The sequence below is a fragment of the Nomascus leucogenys genome, chromosome 1a, assembly GCF_006542625.1.
Source record: "Nomascus leucogenys isolate Asia chromosome 1a, Asia_NLE_v1, whole genome shotgun sequence".
Classification (NCBI taxonomy): domain Eukaryota; kingdom Metazoa; phylum Chordata; class Mammalia; order Primates; family Hylobatidae; genus Nomascus; species Nomascus leucogenys.
In genome coordinates, this window is record NC_044381.1 from 35,710,349 (window position 1) to 35,734,305 (window position 23,957).

The following is a 23,957-nucleotide window of genomic DNA, read 5'->3' on the forward strand; positions in this document are numbered from 1 at the left end:
GTGCCCACCATCTCCTGAACGATTGTTTCTGACCTGGAGGACTGCAGAGCCTCCTAATGGTATCCCTGCCCACAACGGTCCCTCCAGGGCCCTCACCACATGGCACGCAGCACATGCTCAGGTCACTTTGTGCTCAGATCCCTTCAGTGGCTTCTACCTGTTCAGGGTCAAGCCCAAACCCCTTCCCTTGGCCCCGCCCATCTCTCCAGCCTTATCTCTGGATGCTCTCCTTGCTTGCTCCACTCCAGCCAGCAGCGGGTCATCTTAAGGTCAGGACTCTGGTGAAAGGATTCAGAAGCCCAACTGCCAAATGTGGATGCAGAACTAAGAGACTACTTCCGGTTCAACACACCAGCAGTGAGGCTGAAGTCCTGACCTCCTTCTGCCCAACTCCCACATCTGTCTCCCACTTGCTTCTGAACTTGGAAGGGGAGGAAGAAGGCAGGCTATCACTTCAACACCTCCAGAATGAGAGCTGCTGAGCCTCCCTTGGGCCCACTCTACTCAGACCTTGACTCACACACTGGTCAGAGCAGAATCCTCCACCTGCCATGGATCCACCCACACCCCAGGTCAAAGGGGCCTAACGATGTTTCCTCAAGAATGAGCATATGACCAGCAATCCCACTCCTAGGTGTATACCCAAAAGAATGGAAAACGGGGACTCAAGCAGATAAAAGCACACCGATGTTCATAGCAGCATTATTTAACAATAACCAAAGGACAACCCAAGTGTCCACCAACAGAAGAATGGATGAACAAAATGTAGCATATATGTACAAAGGAATATTACTCAGCCATCACAAGGAATGATGTTCTCTAGGAAACTTGAAAACATGATGTTAAGTGAAAGAAGCCAAGTACAAAAGGACAAATACTGTATGATTCCACTTACATGGGGCGCCTGAAAGAACAGAGGTTCCCAGGGGCTGGGAAGGGGAGAATGGGAAGTTATTGCTTAGTGGGATATTTTCTGTGTGGGATGATGAAAAAAGCCCTGGAAACAGGTAAAGATCATGTTTGCACAATACTGTGAATGTGCTCGATGCCACTAAAATGGCATGCTTTATTTTATTTATTTATTTTTTATAAAGACAGGGTCTCGCTCTATTGCCCCAGCTGGAGTGTAATTGCGTGATCATAGTTCACTAAAGCCTTGAACTCCTCGACTCAAGTGATCTTCCTATCTCAGCCTTCCAGCTAGCTAGGCCTACAGATACACACTACCACACTCAGCTAATTTTTATTTTTTTGCAGAGATAGATTCTTGCTATGTTGCCCAGGCTGGTCTCAAACTCCTGGACTCAAGCAATCCTCCCACCTTGGCTTCCCAAAGTACTGGGATTATAGGCATGAGACACCATGCTCAGCCTAAAATTGCATACTTCAAAATGGTTAAAATGGTAAATTCTCTATGATGCATATTTTAAGCAATTTAAAAATTAAATAAATAAAATATACCAATATAAAATTGACATGTGTAGCAGACATGTTTAATAAAAATAAACAAATACTCTGGGCAAAAAAGTGGGAAGAGGGGAGGTAATTAAGCTGACAGCTAACCATTCCTCCCGAGGGTCTCCGCTGACAGGTCAGCCAGATGCAACGAGGCATGCTTAAAAAACAAGCCACCCAGAAGTCAGCTCCTGACCTGATGACATCAACGGGGGATCGCATCCGTATCCTCTCCCTCTCGGGAACCACGTGCCACGTGAACACCAGCCTCCAGTCGAAACCGCCGATCTGGGGCTCCCCAGAGTTCCCCAGGTACTCGAAGGTGTTCCAGTCGATCACATCAATCACCGGGCACACCACTGCCGACTCCTCTTCATGGATCCTGAAAGCACCCAAGACATCCATCCGTCTCTCCTATGCAGACGGGCAGCAGGAAGACAATTGGGAAATTCAAGGGTGAATTCTTGTCTTCCTTCCAATAAGAGGGAGGAACACCTGAGAAAGGCCTGCTTCTCTTATTCCAGGTGTCTGTAGCCGTGTCAGAGCCCTGGCAGGTGACCACCATGGGGGAGATCTGGGGGCCAGGGAGGGCTTTAAAACAAAAAGTCCCATGACTTTAATATGCTCTGATTCTATCCATGGACATTCTGACCAAATGCTCTATGATTTTAATTTCTCAGAAGTGCAAGAGGTTTAATCACAATGAAGCATCTTAACATCAAGAAATACTTATCTCCTAAGAACAAAGATGCACCCAGACCAAAGGGTCAGCTTTGGAATTAGAATATAAATTCAAATCCTGCTATTTATTTGCTGTGCGACATTAGCCAAGTCACCTAACTTCAGAGCCTATTGCCTCAGTGGTAACACTGGAATTATAATATCAATTCAGAGCGTTAATGTGAGGATTTCCTGGGAAAATGTTTTTAAGATGGCTGGCAGAGAACCTGAAACTATTGCTATTTTTTTATTTTAATGTTTGTTATTGTGAAATATTACACATAGTGAAAAATGCTATAATTTCCTTTTGCAGGTATCAGCCTGTGTGTTGGTTTCAACTGTTCTCTCCACATTATTACAAATCTGGCCATCCCTCAGCATGCTTCCAGGCCATGTTGCATTTGACACCACACCAGGAAAGATGGACTGAGACTAGACCACATGTGAACACTAGATTTCCTTGAGTACATTTTGGGGGATGTTGTCTGGAATTTGAGACCTAAAAATCCTAAGAGTCCCCCCACACAGGACAATGCAACAGAGATCAACCAGACTTGAGCTTTCAGTGTCCTTAGAATGACACCAGAAGGTCAGAGGGGATATTAGAAATACCACTCTGGGGTAAGAATTACAACTATCGGGGAAATTGCACTGTTCAGGACAGGTTGCGTGAGACAGAGTCTCAGATATGTGAGTTCCACAAATTGAGGAAGTTGCATACTAGGTATCCACCAACATCCGCTTATTTAAAGCAATTGAGGGCTTTATTTAAAAGGTTGAAAGGGCCAACATCAGACCTGCTGGGCAAGTTCTAGCTGGCACCTGGCAAAGGCCAGCTCCCCCAGGAACTGATGGCTTGTGATCAAGCTGGCTGGAACCACAGACAGCCTTATTTTTACAAGAAGGGGAAAACTGGGGGAATGCTGTATCAGTATTGGCATATAGGACTCCCAGTCCTGGCTGGAGAATGTGCAGGACCCATAGGGATGCTATTGGCGTCTGCGCCAGAACCATTCTCCACTGCACAGCGCTGATCTGCAGGATACTTGGCCTCCCTGATACACAAAATGCCAGGAGCCCTACCTGGTTGACATGACAACCAAGAATACCCTCCCACATTTCCAAAAGCCCCTGGATGGAAAGGGTTACCACTCCTGTCTGGCGCCACCTTAAGGACAGTCCACAGTCTGATGTGTCCCAATGCTGGTGCACACCAAAGTCCCCTGGGGAGCTTTTGAAACATGCAGAAGCCGAGGCCCCAGCCCCAAGAGTCAGATCCAAATGGGACCAGGCGTTGGTGTGTTTAAAAAGCTCCCCAGGTTGAACCCTCATACACCATTGGTGGGAATGTAAATTAGTACAACCTCTATGGAGAACAGTTTGAATGTTCCTCAAAAAACTAAAAATAGAGCTACCATATGATCCTGCAATTCTACTGCTAAGTACATATCCAAAAGAAAGGAAGTCAGTGTATCGAAAATATATCTGCACCCTCATGTTTGTTGCAGCACTATTCACAATAACCAAGATTGGGAAGCAACCTAAGTGTCCATCAACAGATGAATGGATAGAGAATATGTAGTACATATACTCACAATAGAGTATTTTCTCATCCGTAAAGAAGAATGAGATGCTGTCATTTGCAACAACATGGATGGAACTGGAGGTCATTATGTTGGGTGAAATAAGCAAGGCACAGAAAGACAAACTTTGCATGTTTTCACTTATTTGTGGGAGCTAAAAGTTAAAACAATTGAACTCATGGAGACAGAGAGCAGAAGGATGGTTACCAGAGGCCGGGAAGGGTAGTTGGTTGGGGGAGTGGGGATGGTTAATGGGTACAAAAAAATAGAAAGAATGAATAAGATGTACTAGTTGCTAGCACAACAGAGTGACTAAAATAAAAAAAATTTAATTGTACATTTAAAAATAACTGGCTGGGCGTGGTGGTTCATGCCTGTAATCCCAGCACTTTGGAAGGCTGAGACGGGCAAATCACTTGAGGTCGGGAGTTTTAAGACCAGCCTGGCCAACATGGTGAAACCCCATCTCTACTAAAAATGCAAAAATTAGCCTGGCATGGTAGTGCACGCCTGTAATCCCAGCTACTCGGGAGGCTAAGCCAGGAGAATCACTTGAACCTGGGAGGCAGACGCTGCAGTGAGCCGAGATCACCCTGCTGTACTCTAGCCTGGGCAACAGGGCGAGACTCTGTCTCAGATAGATAGATAGATAGATTTTAAAAAATTACTAAGAGGGCCGGGCGCGGTGGCTCACGCTTGTAATCCCAGCACTTGGGGAGGCTGAGGCAGGTGGATCACTGAGGTTAGGAGTTCGAGACCAGCCTGGCCGACATCATGAAACTCTGTCCCTACTAAAAATACAAAAATTAGCTGGGTGTAGTGGCACGCGCCTGTGGTCCCAGCTACTTAGGAAGCTGAGGCAGGAGAATCGCTTGAACTTGGGAGGAGGAGGTTGCAGTGAGCCAAGATCACACCACTGCCCTCCAGCCTGGGTGACAGTGAGACTCTGTCTTAAAAAAAAAAAAAAAAAAAAGAGTATGAGTGGATTATTAGTAACACAAAGATAAATGCTTGAGGGGATGGATATCCCATTTACTCTGATGTGATTATGTATTACATGCCTGTATCAAAATATCTCATGTACCCCATAAATATATACACCTACTATTTACCCACAAAAATTAAAAATTAAAATATAAATTTTTTAAAGTTCCCTGGTATTTCTAATAGACAACCACGGTGGAAAATCCCCTCATCTACAGGCATGCAACAAGGAGGCAGCTGGCCTGTGTCCAAAGGGTGGGATGAAGAGGAATTCTAAAAGCATTAATCCATCAGCTGAAGAGAAAGAAATGTCCTCTCCCCATGATTTCAGACCTGCGTAGAGGTGGCCATCTATGAGTGCAGTGGGGGAACGAAGGAGGGGGAGCCCACTGGTCTGGGTTCCAGAGGGCGTACTCGGCCATAACTGTACTCTAGTCTCCAGCTCCATCACAGGCCAGAGGAGCCTCGAATCTGCTGCTAGGAAAGCTCATCAGAGCTGAGGAGGAGAAAGAGACAGCTATAGAACCTGCAGCTGACAAGGAGCCAGGACAGTAGGAAGTGGCAGGGCAGGGGGCAGCTGGGTCACACCCAGGAAGGAAGGCAAGTGGGTCCCCAGCTCTTTCAGACAACCCTAACCACCACGGTGTTGGTGTCTGCGGGGAAGCAGTTCCCCAGCTGCAGAGACCTTGCCCCTCCAGCCCTTTGCCTGCTCCACAGAGGGGAGGCCAAGCAAAGATCCCTTCCTTCCTCTCCCACCTGGGGAGCTTCTGGTTGGCCAGCCCAGCTCCTGACTTCTATGATGCAGAAACAGAAAGGGCAGAGAGACGAGGCAGAGCACGGGGAGGAAAGAGACAGAAGGGAACAAAAATTGGGCCCCAGTAGATGGTGGCTTCTTGAGGGGGGAAGGTAGGAGGGTGAGAGTGAGATGCCATGGAACAGCAAGGACAATGGCCTTGAGAACAGGGTCACATTATGACTTTCAGGGGGCCTTCCTCTATAACAGCCAGACATATTAAAAAGCATATATTATGACTATACTGGTATAAAGACAAGTACAATCCATGCTAGATTCATTATTACATACCCATTATTATGATATTCATTTTTCCCTTCTGATTTTAAAAGAAATTGATAACATTTATCTGGGTTCCTTCCAGTTTCATGGGCCCTAGGCATTGTTCCTCCTGGGTGTAAAGGATAAGTCAGCCCTGCTTGAAAGAAATACATGAAAATGTGTATTCTTTAGGAGTGCCATTCTATTTGATTGAGGATTTTTTAAAATGTTCTTGGTTGATGATACTTCCTTGGTTTTCTGCAACAAGCCCTGATAAGAAGGAATAATAAGGCCAGTGTGGTGGCTCACACCTGAGGTCAGGAGTTTGAGGTCAGGAGTTTGAGACCAGCCTGACCATAGCAGTGAAACCCCATCTCTACAAAAAATATAAAATTAGCTGGGTGTGGTGGTGCATGCCTGTAAATCCAGCTACTCCGGAGGCTGAGGCAGGAGAATCGCGTTAACCCGGGAGGCAGAGGTAGCAGTGAGCTGAGATCACACCATTGCACTCCAGCCTGAGCAACAAGAGTGAAACTCTGTCTCAAAAAATAAAAAGAAAAAAGAAGGAATAATAAAAGCAAACAGTGACACAGGACCTCCTCCAGCTGACACTCCCACGCACTTGCCATGCACTAAATCATTTAATGGCCTCAACAGCCGAACGAAGCAGGGACTGCTCTTCTGCCCAGTGACAGAGGAGCAGCTGAGCCCAGGCAACCCATTAAGTCTCAAGTGACGTGATCAGTCTGTTCCTCCTGCTACCTACACCAGGTAACATGCTGTCTCTCCCATTGTGGGCGGCTCACGCACCTCTGCAGCAGCGGCTCCAGCCACCCTTCGTGGCACTCACAGTGACAGTCCAGGAAGGTCAGAACATCGCCCCTCGCCGCAGATGCCCCCAGCAGCCGGGCTCGCACCAGGCCCTCTCTCTTGTTGGCGCGGATCAGGCGCACCTTGGGCAGTCCCGAAAGCTCATTGGCCAAGCGCTCCTTTAGGTGCTCTAAGGAGGCAAACAAAGCAACAGGGGTCACCGTGACAATCTCAGAGGAGCGCCTCATCCCAAGCCGGGGCCTTCTGGGCCTCCCTGTCCCAAACAGAAGATGAAATAGACAGGAGCCTCCTTTGCTCTGCCACCTGGGACATCCTCACCTCACCCAGAATCAAGGCTGGAAGTGCTCCGAAGGCCAGGAGGAGGCTGGGGGAGGAATTCCAGAACCACCATTTGCTCCCCATCTAAACACATGCACGTTGAATTGTATACTTCAAATGGGTGAATTGAATGGTGTGTGAATATATTTCAATAAAGCTGTTACAAAAAATGCTTTATAGTTTTGACTCATGAGCATTTAAAAAACAAAAAACACATGAACCATCTAATCGCAATTTTTATAAAAACAGTAGTTAACGCTAATAGAAATTTTCTCAAGAGTACTTTACAGTTTCAGTAGTAGTAACAATAACAATAGCAGCTAAAACTAAAGAGGACTTGCTGTGCCAAGTACTATCTAGGTGATTTCTAGATAACCCATCTGATCCTCATAACAATCCTCTGAGGCAGGTGCTAGTATTATCCGCATTTCACAGATGAGGGCACTGAGGCCAGAGAGGCTAAGTAACTTGCCCAGGGTCACAGAGTAAGTAAGTTGAAGAGCCATGAGGGGAACCCAGCTCCAAATTCTACAAGCTAACACTACTGCCCAGAGCAGCCACCAGAGTGAGAGCCTGTCTATAAATAAACCAATAAATAAAAGCATTAATTGGTTGATTTTTTTTTTTTTTTTTTTGAGATAGGGTCTCACTCTGTCAGCTAGGCTAGAGTGCAGTGGTGCAATCATGGCTCACTGCAGCCTCAACCTCTTGGGCTCAAGCGATCTTCCCACCTCAGCCTCCCAAGTAGCTGGGACTACAGGCATGCACCACCACACCTAGCTACTTTTAAAATTTTTTGTAGGCATAGGGTCTTCCTATGCTTCCCAGGCTGGTCTCAAATTCCTGGGCTCAAGCAATCCTCCCGCCTTGGCCTCCCAAAGTGCTGGAATTACAGGCATGAGCCACCGCGCCCAGCCAGTTTTTTTTAAAAATCCAAATTATAACCACAAATAAGTTGATGGCAGGAATAAGGCAGGTAACTTTGCAAGCAAAGCTAATTAGCTGCTGTACCCAGTGAACCCATGAGTGCAGCATGGCTGCCCTGCACTAGTGATGGATCTTGTCAGCGTTAATTTTACGTCTGCCTGAACTGTCTCCCTGCATCTGAGAGGGCCTGACACCCTTTCATCAAGCTCACACTGACACTGCAGAAATGGTGGGGAGGGGAGGCAGGGCAGGACTTCCTAACTCATCACAGGTTAAAGCGGGCATCACGCCTGTTTTCGCAAGTTCCCACAATGACAGTAAGGGAAGCTTGGTCCACACTGCCTCATATTTTTATGAGAGAACTGAGATATGTCAGAGGAATTCCTACTGTATTCCTGCCTGCTGAGAGCTATTTAATCCCATTATGATAAAATAAATAATCTGCTCTTTGCCTTTAGATTAATATATTTGTGAAATGCTGTTTTTTTCATTTTGCAACTTTTTAAACATTTAAACATTATAAAAATAGAAGTTATCATCTAACAAGAGCTCACTAAATGCCAAGCACCTACCCAGCACATTACCCTCCTCATCTCATTCAATGCTCACGATGATCCTACAAGGTAGAAGCTATTATTATTCCCATTTTATAGAGGCTGAAGCCAAGTTTGAAACTGGTTAGGGTCATTGCTCAAAGTTGTATAGTCGCTAGGTGCTGGAGGGGGATTCAAGCCCGTGCAGTGTGGCCCAGAACCAGTGTCCACATGGAGAGATTTAAAACAACCCTGGGGGGAAACGGAAAAAGGAAATGTAGATGAGCACCTACTATGTGCCGGCTGCTACATGAGGTTCTGTCCTATACATGATCCCATTTACTCCCCACTATAATTCTCTTGAGATAGGTGTGGACAGACCCATTCACAGGTGAGAAACTGAGGCTCAGAAAAGACAAGCAACTCACCCAAGGTGCCATAACTGGATCATGGGAAAGCTCGCCTCAGACCCAGGTGCCCTGACCCCAGAACCCAATGCCTTCTAGGCTATAGTCAGCACCAAACCCCAGCCTGGCTTACCCCAGCCTGGCTTACATGCTGTCACAGACACTGCTCCTTGTGCCTTAAACCCATTCTCCCTGTGACCTGTAACTGAGCACACAGCCAGCAGGATAAAGGCCACAGCTCCCAGCCTCCCTTGCAGCTACGCGTGGCCAGGCAACCACGCTCTGCTCAACGGGATGTGTGGAGAACTTCCAAGCAGTGCCCTCGGGAGGAAGGGTGTGGCTCTCCTTCCCCTTTAAGCCTTCTCGTTGACCAGAGTGAGCAGGAGGTGAAAAACCAGCCTGGTCCATGAGGACCAAGGCAGCAGAGCACCCTAGAGAAGGTGGGAACAGGTGCAGAAGGAGCTGAGGCCCCATCCACCAAGGCGCCACCACACCTGTTCTAGACTGGCACACCAGATTTGTGATGTGAGAAGTCTAGTTCTATCTTGTGTGAGTCACTACTGAGTCTGTGAAAACAGCCCAATTCACACACCTATTAGAACACACAGAGGCTAGTTTTGAAGTCAGAGCAAGTGCAGCATCTGAGGCAGCAGATGCCCCATCAGCAGGGGTTGCTTCCCTTTGAGACGGCTGTAGTGACTAAGCTCACAGCTCTACCTGCTGTTACAGCCTTGACACTTGCCCTTGGTTAAGCTTAGCTGCTCTCACTTCAGCTAGGCCCCAAGGATTCACGGGCTGATGCTACTCTGTTGGCACTGCCAGTCCCAGCCAAGCCAAGGCTCTGCTGCATGTGGGCACCACAGAGGCCCCTCCACCCTTCCTTGCCTCCATCCTCACCCAGCCCCCTCCCCTGCCATCAGCCATTCCCCACACAGCTGGCTCAGTGAGCTCCTCAAATGGACCTGGACCTTGCTGTCCCCAAAGCTCCCCATCAAGCTCGCACTTAAGCCTCAACCCCTTATGGTGGCCTCCAAGGCCCTACCAGATCTGGCCCTGCCCATCCTGCAACCTCACCTCCTACATCACCTCCACTGGCCAAAGAAATGAACAGTCCCAGAAACTGCCAAGAGAATGCCCTGCTCCTTCCAGTTTCCCACGCCTGCTGTTTCTGGGCTACTATTCCTGAGGTCTTCTTTGGGTACAGGAGGACACAGGAAGCCCATCCTTACTAGGCCTACTCTAGACCTCCTGCATCCCACTCTCACCTCCCAGACACTGCCACAGAAGGACAGGCTCTTCCCAGAGCCCTGGCCGGGACTCACCTCTATCACTGTAGTCATCTACAAGGATCACTTCTTCTAGCAGGATATCCGGGGATGTCTCAAGGACACTGTAAACTGTCCGAAGGAGAGTTGACCAGGCTTCATTATAAAATGCTATGATAACAGATGTCCTGGGCAAATTATCATAATCATATTTCTTCTCTTTGCACCTGCAAATACAGCGCAACTTCAGGAACTGAGGGTCTAGCCCAGGCTGGCACGGGGGATGGAGTGACAAAGGGGACATAAGTCATGGTCCCCTGGGGAAGGGGACATAATCCACTGAAGGATCTTCTGGAGCTCCCCTTGTGGCACTAGGAGCCCCAGCAGACACTAAGAAAGGTCCTAACCATGGCACCTACCTCGCTTTTACTGTGGGGTATTGTTTTAAGCTGTCAAGCAACTTTTGGATTTGAGCAACATACAAACGAGGCAGAATCAGAAGGAAGGGAACTGGCACTTCTTCCTTCCCCATCGCCCTCCTTTCTGTCTATTCTGCCCCAATCTCACTCCCAGGCCTTTGCTCAGACTGTTCCCTCTGCCTGGAATGCCCCTTCCTCTCTTCTCTACTTGGCAAGCTCCCAGCTCAGGCCTGTTCTCCTTTGTGAACTGCCTGGGACCACCTATCTCGGGCAGTTGCTGTCTCCTCAATGCTCCTCCAGCACCCGGCCCACCTCCATCTCAGCATGCACCACTGACAGTATTCTGAATCCTCATGTACCACTGTACCACTCCCTACCCTCTCCCAGCATCCAATACTGTCTAGGCTTAGCAAAGGTGGTATCCCAAATGCATAAACTAGAATTGTGGCTAGGACCTATGGGCACTCCAGGAAGGACTCTGCAGAGGACATTGGTTACCTCCCCCAAATCCCCGCTGCCACTTGCCCCCCAAGATGTAGTAGTCATGTGGTGGGGTGGGGCTGGGCCCACTCAACTCCAGCAGTGGGCCTGACTGGCAGTGATTCGAACCAATAAGCTCCCTCTTTGTTTAGCAATTTGCTGTCACTTTGAACTGAAGGTTCCCTGGTTGACACAGAATTCTATCCTGAGTGACTGATGACAAATTCCCAGTGTTATGGGACTGACTAAGGGGCAGTGCCTGGAGACCATCAGTGGGAAGTAGCTGATGGCAAGGTGGGAGAGCGACACCATGGGGATACCACAAGGGACAGAGTTTGAATGCTGCGGGCTGGCCAAAGGCTAGGCCAAGAGATCAGCTAGATATTCAAGAAGGGGGTGAAATGCTGGAGAAAAGCCAGGCTCCCTGGGTTGCTAAGGCAAGGCCTTCCCAGATAAGTTAAGTGACAGATCAAAGAGGACAGGAGAAAAGATGCCAAACTAGGCAGGAGGAGGAGGGAAACTGACATCTGCTGTCTACCACATGCCAGCATTGTGCTACTGGGCCCTTTATCAGTCAGTCACCAAAAACTTCCTGACCACCTACTGCGTGCCAGATAGGCCAGGCCCCTGCTCCCATGGAGCTCATATTCAGGGGGACAGTAATCAACTAAACAAACAAATCAGGAATTACAGAAAGTGATTGTGCTATGGAAAATGGAAAGCGGAGTGATGAAAGAGAACAACTTTGAAACCATGAAAGTGAAAAATAGAGGAGTGGGGAGGGGAAAAGGAGAGCAACTACAGGACAGGTAATCTGGGAGGGGCACTTAGAGGAAGTGACATTTAGGATGAGACCTGAATGATGAGCCCCATGAAAAGTCAGGGAAGAGCCCTTAGCATACAAAAGTATTTGTTTTTTCCTCTTTTATTTTACTATTAGAAATTTCTTTTCTCTTTTTTTTTTTTTGAGATGGAGTCTCGCTCTGTCACCCAGGCTGGAGTGCAGTGGCATGATCTCGGCTCACTGCAAGCTCTGCCTCCCAGGTTCATGCCATTCTCCCGCTTCGGCCTCCCGAGTAGCTGGGACTACAAGTGCCCGCCACCACACCCGGCTAATTTTGTTTTTGTATTTTTAGTAGAGACGGGGTTTCACCATGTTAGCCGGGATGGCCTCGATCTCCTGACCTTGTGATCCGCCCACCTCAGCCTTCGAAAGTGCTGGGATTACAGGTGTGAGCCACCGCGCCCGGCCAGAAATTTCAACATTAAAAAAGCAGAACAGGGCCCGGCATGATGGCTCACGCCTGTAATCCCAGCACTTTCAAAGGCTGAGGCTGGCAGATCACTTGAGGCCAGGAGTTTGGGACCAGCCTGACCAACACGGTGAAACCCCATCTCTACTGAAAATACAAAAATTAGCCAGGCATGGTGGCACACGCCTGTAATCCCAGCTACTTGGGGAGCTGAGGCATGAACATCACTTGAACCCCAGGAGATGGAGGTTGCAGTGAGCCGAGATCATGCCACTGCACTCTTGATTCATCTGTGTCAACACCATTCCCTCTGCCCCAGATTATTTCTAAAGAAAATCCAGCATATTGTAGCATCCAAAAATAGTTCAATATGTGTCTCTAACAGGTAAGGACTCTTTTTTAATAAGCATAGTATTTTTGTCATACCTTAGAAAATTACTTTTGTACTCCAGTCTACAGTAGTTCAACAAAGTTAAGCAGCCCTGGGTTGGAAGACACGACATTCTTTAATGAACCAATAAGAAGAGATACAATTCCACACCCGTCAAAATGGCTATTATTAAAAAGTCAAAAAACAACAGATGCTGGTGAGGTTGTGGAGAAAGAGGAAAGCTTTTACACTGTTGTTGGGAGTGTAAATTAGTTCAACCATTGTGGAAGAGAGTGTGGCGATTCCTCAAAAACCTAGAGGCAGAAATGCCATTTGACCCAGCAATCCCATTACTGGATACACACCCAATGGAATAAAAGTAATTCTATTATAAAGATACATGCACGCGTATGTTCACTGCAGTACTATTCACAATAGCAAAGACATGGAATCAACCTAAATGCCCATCAGTGATAGACTGGATAAAGAAAATGTGGTATATATATAGACCACAGAATGCTATGCAGCCATAAAAAGGAATGACATTATGTCCTTTGCAGGGACATGGATGGAGCTGGAAGCCATCATCCTCAGCAAACTAATGCAGGAACAGAAAACCAAATACCACATGTTCTCACTTATAAGTGAAAGCTGAATTATGAGAACACATGGACACATGGAGTGGAACAACATACACTGGGGCCCGTCATGGGGGGTGGGAGGAGGGAGAGTATCAGGAAGAATAGCTAATGCATGCTGGGCTTAATACCTAGGTGATGAGATGATCTGTACAAAAAACCACCATGGTACACGTTTACCTGTGTAACGAAACTGCACATCCTGCGCAGGTACCTATAAACTTAAAACCTGGGGGGAAAAGACAAGTGCTGCCTAGCATAATGGTAAGATGCATTGATTTTTAAGACACATGCTAATTTTAGAAATGTTGAAATGTGGGAAAAAATGTGCCTCTGAATTGATGACATGTAGTACTTCATTTTACCTTCAAAACCACTTCCTATGTTAGCATTTATTGCTCCCATGTTAAAGGCTAAGAAAGGTAGAGTGACTTGGTCAGTTCACAGAGCACCTGCTAGTATGTACTGGGCTGAGATCTTTGTGTCCAGGGATCTTGTTGCAAGGTTCTGGCTTGTTCCTTCTACCCAACAGGAGGCTCAGGTGGGCCATCTGAATCTAAAGATCCCTGTATCACATCTCCCCACCTGGCCTTCCCTCCTACCAAGATAAGGACAATTTCTCTTCTCCTTCTCGGGGTCCAGGGTCCTCTTCCCTGGAATGAGTTCCAGGTCCCTCTTCCGAATGCCAGGACAGCCTCTACGGCAAGTTCCAAGGCTCCCTGGCAGTGGCCTTGCTCTGCTGTCACTGGGATGATTTCCCTTCACCTGTGAACAGGCTTATCTGAGAATCTCTGACAGGGGCTGGCTGTTCTCAGTCAGCTTTATATACTCACCCCGGCTGCATCTGGAGGCCCTGCTCTGGGTGCTTGAGAAAAGGTCAGCCCAGGCTGGAAGCATGAAAGCTCTGGTGTTGTGAAGCCACTGGGCATCCCACCAGCACCTAGCCAGCCAGGAGCCGAATCCCCAGACACCATAGGCTTTCAACTCATGCAAGTAGTTAGCACTGACCCCGTGGAAGGCTTTGTGCTCCAGAGAAGGGAGCCTAGTCCACATTCAAGGGGAGGAGAATGTGGCTCCATCTCTTGGACAGAGGCTATCAAAGAATTTGTGGATATATTTTAAAACCACCACACATGAAAAGCAGGAGAAACAGTATGTGACTTCCAAGACTACATCATAAAACATTGAGGATTCCTCTTGTTTCCTCAATGGAATGTATCATCCATTCTGGAGAAAGCTGGCTGCCATGTTGTGAGGATACTCAAGCAGCCCTATGGAGGAGTCTATGTGGCAAGCAACTGACGCTTCCTACCAACAGCCAGTACAATCTTTCCAGCCACGTGAATGAGCCATTTTGGAATCAGAACCTCCAGCCCCACCCAATTATGCCTTCAGGGGATCAAAGTCCCAAGTGACATCTTGGCTATAATCTCAAGAGAGATTCCAAGCCAGAACCACCCAGTTAAGCTACTCCTAAATTCCTAGTCCATAAAACTATGTGAAATAACAAGTGTTTATTGCTATTTTAAGCCACTAAATTTTGCAGTAATACATACCATAAAATAAATCACAAAGTATCTGACAGACCCAAACTGAGACATTTTATAAACCAATGGGTCTTTACTCTCCAAAAAGGTCAACGTCATAAGAGACCATGAGAGGCTGAGGAACTATTCCCTACTGAATGAGGCTAAAGAGGCACAGCAATGGCCTGATTAAAGTGTCACACCTGATTCTTGTTTAGATACTGGATTAGGAAGGAAAAATCTTGCTATAAAAGTGGGGACAGCTGGCCAGGTGTGGTGGCTCACACCTGTAATCTCAGCACTTTGGAAGGCCGAGGCAGGTAGATCACCTGAGGTCAGGAGTTTGAGACAAGCCTGACCAACATGGTGAAACCCCATCTCTACTAAAAATACAAAAAAATTAGCCAGGCATGGTGGCACCTGCCTGTAATCCCAGCTACTCAGGAGGCTGAGGCAGGAGAATCACTTGAACCCGGGGGGTGGAGGTTGCAGTGAGCCGAGATAGCACCATTGCACTCCAGAGTGGGCAATAGAGCGAGACTTCATCTGAAAAAAAAAAAAAAAAAAAAAGTTGGGACAGCTATAGACATCTAATATTGGATAAATACCCTGGACTTGGTATTATATCACGGTATCATGAGAGAATGTCCTTGTTCTTTGAAAATACATGCTGAAGTAGAGATAGGTAAAGAACTGTTATTTCTGTAACTTACTCTAAAATGTGTATAATATTATAGTAGACATACAGAAAAAGTAAGTAAATGGGCCAAAACAATAATAGGTGGATCTAGGTGGAGGATTTACAGAAGTTTGTTACGCTAGTCTCATAAATTTTCTCCAGGTTTAAATTTTTCCAAATTAAAACTTTAATATAAAAAGAGGAATAAAAGGTCTAATGTTGTGAAGGACACATCCAAACACCAAGTCCATTCTGATCTATAGCTATGTAGCTCAATTTTAGTGGCCCTTACAAATGCCTTCTTCAATCTCATTATTTCTCATATCTACCAAAACATCCCCACTCTGGGCCCGGCGCGGTGGCTCATGCCTGTAATCCCAGCACTTTGGGAGGTGGAGGTGGGTGGATCACGAGGTCAGGAGTTCAAGACCAGCCTGACCAACATAGTGAAACCCTGTCTCTACTAAAAATACAAAAATTAGCTGAACGTGGTGGTGGGCGCCTGTAATCCCAGCTACTCGGGAGGCTGAGGCAGGAGAATCACTTGAACCTGGGAGGCAGAGGTTGCAGTGAGCCAAGATCACACCATTGCACTCCAGCCTGGGCAAGAAGAGCAAAACTCCATCTCAAAAACAAAACAAAACAAAAAAAAGAAACATCCCCCCTCCAACAAATACATGTTATAGCAAATGGAAAACATATGTGTGTGTATTATAAAAATATTAATAACTGTGTCTTGATTATTAAGCCCCTTAGTACTAGACAGGATGCATAGAAAAGCTAGATTGTGTTGAGTTGTAGCTCACCAGGAGCCCCAGAAAGAATTAACTGCAAGGCTGGGTGAGGTGGCTCACACCTGTAATCCCAGCATTTTGAGAGGCCAAGGTGGGAGGATCACTTGAGCCCAGGAGTTGGAGATCAGCCTGGGCAACATGGCAAAAACCTGTCTCTACCAAAAATACAAAAATTAGCTGGGCCAGGGCGGTGGCTCACACTTGTAATCCCGCACTTTGGGAGGCTGAGGTGGGTGGATCACGAGGTCAGGAGATCGAGACCATCCTGGCTAACACGGTGAAACCCTGCCTCTACTAAAAAAATACAAAATTTAGACGGGCGTGGTGGTGGGCACCTGTAGTCCCAGCTTCCTGGGAGGCTGAGGCAGGAGAATGGCGTGAACCCGGCAGGTGGAGCTTGCAGTAAGCCGAGATCAGTGGCCACTGCACTCCAGTCTGGGCAACAGAGTGAGACTCTCTCTCAAAAAAAAAAAAAAAAAAAATTAGCTGGACATGGTGGCGCACACCTGTAGTCCCAGCTACTCAGGACTGGTGGAGGGATGGTTTGAGCCAGGGAGGTGGGTGTGGCAGTGAGCTGAGATGGCGCCATTGCACTCCAGCCTGGGCAACAGAGCCAGATCCTGGCTCAAAAAAAAAAAAAAATCCAAAAACACAAAAAAAAAAAAAAGTTAATTGCTTACATTACATGAAAAAAGTGTTTTTGTGAAACCTAAAAGAAATATTTTTTTCTTAAGATGCTGCTAAAACTTTGTTTCAAACATGCACAAGTTCAAGAGAAATAAGTGACAATAAGGACAGTGAAGTGAGGTTTTCAAAGTGAAGTGCATTCAATGTAAAGAACTATCCTTTAGTCTGAAATCATATCCCTACTATTTTGGATGAAATTTTATTTCTTCTCATGTCAGCCCTGCTTTTTTTTTTTTTTTTTTTTAAATGTGTTTCCACTAAAACCAATGGCCTAGGGCCACCATGCTATTTTTTTTTTTTTTTTTTTTGAGACAGAGTCTCTCTCTGTTACCCAGGCTGGAGTGCAATGGCGCCATCTTGGCTCACTGCAAGCTCCACCTCCCAGGTTCATGCCATTCTCCTGCCTCAGCCTCCCGAGTAGCTGGGACCACAGGCGACTGCCACCATGCCTGGCTAATTTTTTGTATTTTTAGTAGAGACGGGGTTTCACCTTGTTAGCCAGGATGGTCTCGATCTCCTGACCTCGTGATCCACCCACCTCGGCCTCCCAAAGTGCTGGGATTATAGGTGTGAGCCACCGCGCCCCACCTGGGCCACCATTCTAGAATGTCTAGGTGGACTCTTTATTTGTGTCATCTAAATCACAAGAAGGCTGGGTGCCAATTTTTCGATTAATATTCAGAGCTTTAAAATGTTCCTATTTTCTTTGATCTCATGTCAATATACGTAAACATTTCTCGCCTAAGTAAATAACCAGAATACCCTGAAGGAGGCTTGTTGTAAAAACTTTTCTTTGTAACATTATTTATAATAGCAAAAAGCTGTAAACAATTTCAATGTCGAACAAGAAGAAAATACAGTATAGTATGGCTGCATGAGGAAATCATGGCCATGTATTTTCAGCACACCTTGTACTTTACCTGGTAATAACAGTACCCTTTGTTGAGTGTTTACTACATGAGAGGCACCATGTAAAACAACAAAATAACATTTTTTAGAGAATATTTAATGATAAAGGAGAATGGTCACACTATAATGTTAAATCAAAAAGGCAGGGTAGAAATCTACAAATAGCCAATTCTAGAAACAACAATGTGTATGTGAGTGTGTTCACACATAAACAATAAACAATAGAAGGAAATATGCCAAAATGTTATCAATGGTGATCTCTAAGAAGTGAGATTATTGCCGATTCTTATTTAATTTTTTATATTTTTGTGCATTCTAAAATTGTCCTACAATGAACATCTATAATTTTTATAATCACAAAGAAATATTATTTTTAAAAGATTAGATCATATTTCTTTAGTTCCTCATAGCAAATGCCTTCATTGAGCAATAATTTCATACTTTGCCCTTTCTCTTTTTCTTGTCCTGGTATAGTTTCTCTTTCTTTTTTGAAAACATCTCCTAAAGGCATTCTGTTTTATGAGGTTCAGTACCAATGCTCCTTGACTTATGGTGGGGTTACATCCCAACAAACTCATCATAAGTTGAAAACATTCTAAGTAGAAAATGCATTCAATACACCTAACCTACTGAACATCACAGCTTAGCCTAGCCTATCTTAAATGTGCTCAGAACACTTCCATTAGTCTACAGTTGGGCAAAATCATCTAACACAAACCTACTGTATAATAAAGTATTGGATATCTCATATAATTTATCAAATATGTACCAAAAGTGAAAACCAGAGTGGTTGCATGGGTACTATGATAGAGTTGAAAAATCTTAAGTCAAACCATCTTAAATCGGAGATCGTCTGTATATCTTTTTGAAATGTCTTTAAGTTTGCTTCCAGAAAAAAACACTTTCTCCTTTTCCTGACTGATAAAAAGCCGTGCATCCTTTGATCATACAAAGACAGCCATGGTTCACTTTAAGTTTTCACTTTTGCCTTAAGGACAAAAGGAAGCTCAGAACTGGATTTAATGTTACATCAAAGCACACAATCATTTCCCTAAGTTTCTGGTATATTGCATGTGCTTTGTAAGGGCAGAGACTGAGCTGTGTTTGTCTCTGTATTTTCAGCACGCCTTATACTTTACCTGGTAATAACAGTACCATTTGTTGAGTGCTTAATACCGGAGAGGCACCATATAAGCATTTTATACACATTACTTCATGTAGCCTTCCTAACAACCCTACTGGGTAGGGACTACAGTAATCTCTGCTAGTAGAATATTTACTTATTATATGGATATGAATGAATTCATGGATACAGTAAATGCCTCTTGATCTTCCTTTTTTTTTTTCACTCAGGCTGGAGTGCAGTGGTGGGATCCTGGCTCACTGCCACCTCTGCCTCCCAGGTTCAGGCAATTCTCCTGCCTCAGCCTCCCAAGTAGCTGGGATTACAGGTGTCTGCCACCATGCCTGGCTAATTTTTGTATTTTTAGTAAAGACATGGTTTCGCCATGCTGGACAGGCTGGTCTCGAACTCCTGACCTCAAGTGATCCGCCCTCCTTGGCCTCCCAAAGTTCTGGGATTACAAGCATGACCCACTGCGCCCGGCCCCTCCTGATCTTCTTTTATCTTTATATTAAGGTTATCACATAAATGTCTTTAAAAAAAAATCAATTCATATCCTCTGTAGAAAAGGCCAAGGAGATCGTAATGTACATTTTTGTGTCTTACCTGCCTAGAATCCTTTCTCCTTTCTTCACTGTACTGCACCTTGATTTCTCTTTCAAGAGCCAACCTTTTCCAATTCTTAGTCTATGTGGTTTGTGGAGGGTTGAACATACACAAGCACATGCATATACACACACAGACACACAGACACACACCCCTACACCTGGGAAGGTTACCTGCCTCAGGCCTGACCAATCAATAATTTCCTGATGACATCAATTGAGTCCCTGAATCCAGGGCCCAGAATAACCTGAACCCAGTTCTCATCCCTGACTTTTCTGTAATAGAACCCAATATATTTTCTTTTATATTTAAGGCAGTTTACATTGGGCTTTCAGTTACTTTTAACCAAAAGAATCCTGTCTAGTATAGAAAATAATTATTTTTAAAAAGTGAATATAGGACTTCTACTTCTGGCAACATGGAGGACTAAGATGTCTAGGGAAACCCTCCTGGTATATATACCCAAAAAATCTTGATAAAAGTTTTTTGTTTTTTTTTAATCTTCTGGCCGGGCACTGTGGCTCACACCCATAATCCCAGCACTTTGAGAGGCCAAGGTGGGTGGATCACCTAAGGTCAGGAGTTCAAGACCAGCCTGGCCAACATGGTGAAACCCCATTTCTACTAAAAATACAAAAATTAGCAGGGCATGGTGGCAGGCGCCTATAATCCCAGCTACTAGGGAGGAGCTGAGGCAGGAGAATCACTTGAACGCAGGAGGTGGGGGTTGCAGTGAGCTGAGATCACGCCACTGCACTCTGGCCTGGGCAACAAGAGCAAAACTCCATCTCAAAAAAAAAAAATCTTTTAAATGCATGGCTTAGCTGACAGGAAAGTAAAAGAAGTCTTCATCATGCAGGAACAACAAGAAAATACTAATCTAGATAACATAATTACCAGACATAGAGTATAAAATAAGTATGCTTAATACGCTTAAATAAAAGAAGACCCCAAATGAATGACAAAGAAACAAGAATGACAGAGAGATCTGGGTCACTGTAGGCATCTCATAGCAATGGTGCAAACCAGATGACAAGGGAATAATACCTTCAAATGTCAAACTACCAATGTAGAATTATATACCCAGCAAAACTTTCATGAACAAGAGCAAAATAAAAACATTTTCAGATAAAGAAAACTGAGGATTAACAATAGACCTCTCTACAGCAATTAATACATGATGTGTTTCAGGAAGAAGGAGAAGAATCCCAGAAAGGTCTCTGACTCAGGAAAGAATAGTGAGCAGAGAAAATGGTAAACTTGTGGATAAATCTGAAAAAATAAATACTGCATTTTTAGCATCCTAATTTGTTTGTTTAAAAGCAAGACAGAATTAAAATATTGGAGCAAAATGGCATACAAATTAGGAGAGAAGATGACCAATACTAAAGCATTCTATGGTTCATAGTTAATGATTAATTTTAGACTTTGTTGAGTTAAATATGTACTTTAAAATTTACCACTAGGGTTAGAAATAGATAATATAACTGCTAAATTAGTAGAGAGGAAAAAAAATGGAATGAGGAGGGGAAAGCCTCTATCAACTCAAAAAGCAGTAGGAAAAAAGAGAAGGAAAACACCAAAAAAAGCATAACAAATGAAAACATGAAATAAGACGGCACTATCAAATCCAAAAGTATCAGTAAGCACAATAAATCTAAGTGGATATAACTATCCAGTTAAAAGTCACTGATTGTCAGTTTGGATTTTTCTTTTTAATTGGAGTCTTATTCTGTCGCCCAGGCTGGAGTAGAGTGGTGCAATCTTGGCTCACTGCAACCTCCAGTCTCCTGGGTTCAAGTGATTCTCCTGCCTCAGCCTCCCAAGTAGCTGGGATTACAGACACCCACCACCATGCCCAGCTAATTTTTGTATTTTTAGTAGAGACAGGGTTTCACCATGTTGGCCAGGCTAATCTCAAACTCCTGACCTCAAGTGATCCACCCACCTTGCCCTTCCAAAGTGTTGAGATTATAGGCGTGAGCCACCACTCCTGGACTGGATTTTTTTTTAATGACAACACAAAATCGAGCAACATACTATTCAAAGACACACCAAAAACATATGGACACAGAATGAGTGAAATAAAAAGGTATCAGGAAAATACTAACCAAAATTGAACATGTTCTGTGGATTTGAAGTACTGAAGTACTGACTCAAGAAAGAATGCCACTCTGATGTTCTCAAGATGGATCTAATAAGAATTCATAAAATATCCACAACTTCGTTGGGGAAACAAAATAAATATCAGTCTGATGTCCTACTCCCTTCTGCAACCCTAGCAAGACATACTTTTGCTGAATTACCTGTTTAGAACCACTGTGAGGCTGGGCATGGTGGCTCACGCCTGTAATCCCAGCACTTTGGGAGGCCAACACGGGCAGATCTCCTGAGGTCAGGAGATTGAGATCAGCTTGGCCAACATGGTGAAACCCCGTCTCTACTAAAAACACAAAAATTAGCCAGGTGTGGTAGCACTTGCCCATAATCCCAGCTACTCGGGAGGCTGAGGCAGGAGAATGGCTTGAACCCAGGAGGTGGAGGTTGCAGTGAGCCAAGATCGCACCATTGTACTCCAGCCTGGGCAACACAGCAAGACTCCATCTCAAAAAAAAAAAAAAAAGAACTACTTTGAGACTCTTTGCCATCCCAGCACCCAAATCCTGACCCCTGAACTCAGACACACATCTGCAATTATACTATTAACAAGCCTAAAACCAGAGCAAGTCAAGAAATACAAACACCATGCTTTCCTTGACCAATGGTTCACAGTTCTTCTACCCTGGTAGAGAATGGCTGGTGTTCACACATAAGGTATCCCCACAGATATACCTGAAGAAATGTCCAGCCCTGAGGGCACTGTCTGTTACTCCACTCTTTCCCTTCTGCTAAATATCAGAATGCAAATGAGAATGATGTTACAGTGATCATCTCGAGTTCCCCGTATTCTATGAAAACTAAAACTTTTTGCAAATTTTGGTACAACATTATTAATAACCATTTCCTTGTGACACACCACTCAATTGACTGTGATGTCATCACTGGCTTGAACTACATTTGACCTGTTATTAATCCTTACTTTGTCTAGTTCTGGTATTCTCCACACCCTCCAAAACACTCACCCTAAATCTTCTGACTCAGAAATCCACAGGCTCTAGGCCAGTAGCTTTCACCCGTGGTTGCATATCAGATTCAGCCTAGGTCCTAGCCACAGATATTCTGATTTCATTGTTCTGGCAAAGATTCCTGGCATCAATATATTTTTTAAAGTTCCCCAGGGCCACACACCCAGCTATCTGTCTCCCCACTTTGACCCACTATCATCTCAGAGTAAAAATTCCCCTTCTTTGCTGAGATGCTAGTCATACTATACTACTATGCTTACTTACTTACTATACTTATTTATATTAATATATATTAATACTTACTATGTTACCATGCAAGGAAGGATTCCTAGTCATCATTAGCCTCCTTCTCCTCAATTCAGTGCTGTAACTAACAAAACTATCCTCGAATCCACTGGCATGTAAATTATTAGATTCATAGAGGGGCCCAGGTCTATACTGGGTCTCACAGAATTAGGACCAGTACTCTGAAATGTCTTTTTAGTGGTCTGGCCTTCTTCAAGAAGGCAGACACAGTGCCACACCCTGCTGACACCAGGAAGAGCCAAACCAAATGGTCCCTTAGTCATTCCCAACTCCTTCCCTCTGGTAAAAGTCACTGCAGAGTAAAGACTTTCATTAAAAGTCTAGGAAGCACAGCAAAATGTTAACAATGGTTCTCCCTGAGTGGTAGGTTTATTGGGGATTTTCATTTTTTTCCTTTTCTGTTTCTCTGTGTATGCCAACATTTCTAGAGTGAATATGCATTGCTTTCATAATTAAAATAAACATAGAAATAATTATCCCCACCCAAAAAGGGAGGAACAAGTAACAGATCTGGACTGTGGCTCTGCCGGAGATGTGCTGTGTGACCTGGGGGTGTGGCTTTTCCTCTCTGGTTAGACTAGATGCTCCTCCCTCAGGGCCCTCCCTCCTGCAACATTCAAGGACCCTCATTATCCCTCTGTTTATTAGACTCGCAGAGAACCCCATATCCATACTGTGAACTCATGATCTGCCATTCAGGTTTCTCAGGCAAAATCTCAAGACCCTGATTAGCTCCTGGATAAACTAATAAAAGTGAGATGCCACAAAAGACCCTGACCCTACTGACCACTCTGAAGTTACATCTCAAAGCCTGGCCCAACAGAGACCCACACAGCTCAGGCTCACCTTTGTCTCTGGCTGGGTAAGAATAACCCAACAGGCCTTGCTGCAGGAATTAGAAGCAGGAGGCATTCACACTCCTTATCATGCTGGGTTTGGCTTAACTTCCAGGGTCAATACAACAG

The 23,957-nt window shown here is 45.0% G+C and overlaps 1 protein-coding gene across 1 annotated transcript in view; it reads right to left on the reverse strand.

Moving 5' to 3' along the window:
- Positions 1–23,957, reverse strand: part of GALNT12 (polypeptide N-acetylgalactosaminyltransferase 12) — a 42,750-nt gene that overhangs the window by 16,535 nt on the left and 2,258 nt on the right. Inside the window, exons 2-4 of the mRNA XM_030794866.1 lie at positions 10,135–10,304; positions 6,607–6,796; positions 1,652–1,837 (exon numbers count right to left, since the gene is read on the reverse strand). Of these exons, the coding sequence (XP_030650726.1) occupies positions 1,652–1,837; positions 6,607–6,796; positions 10,135–10,304 (546 nt within the window). The remainder of the gene's footprint in view (positions 1–1,651; positions 1,838–6,606; positions 6,797–10,134; positions 10,305–23,957) is intronic.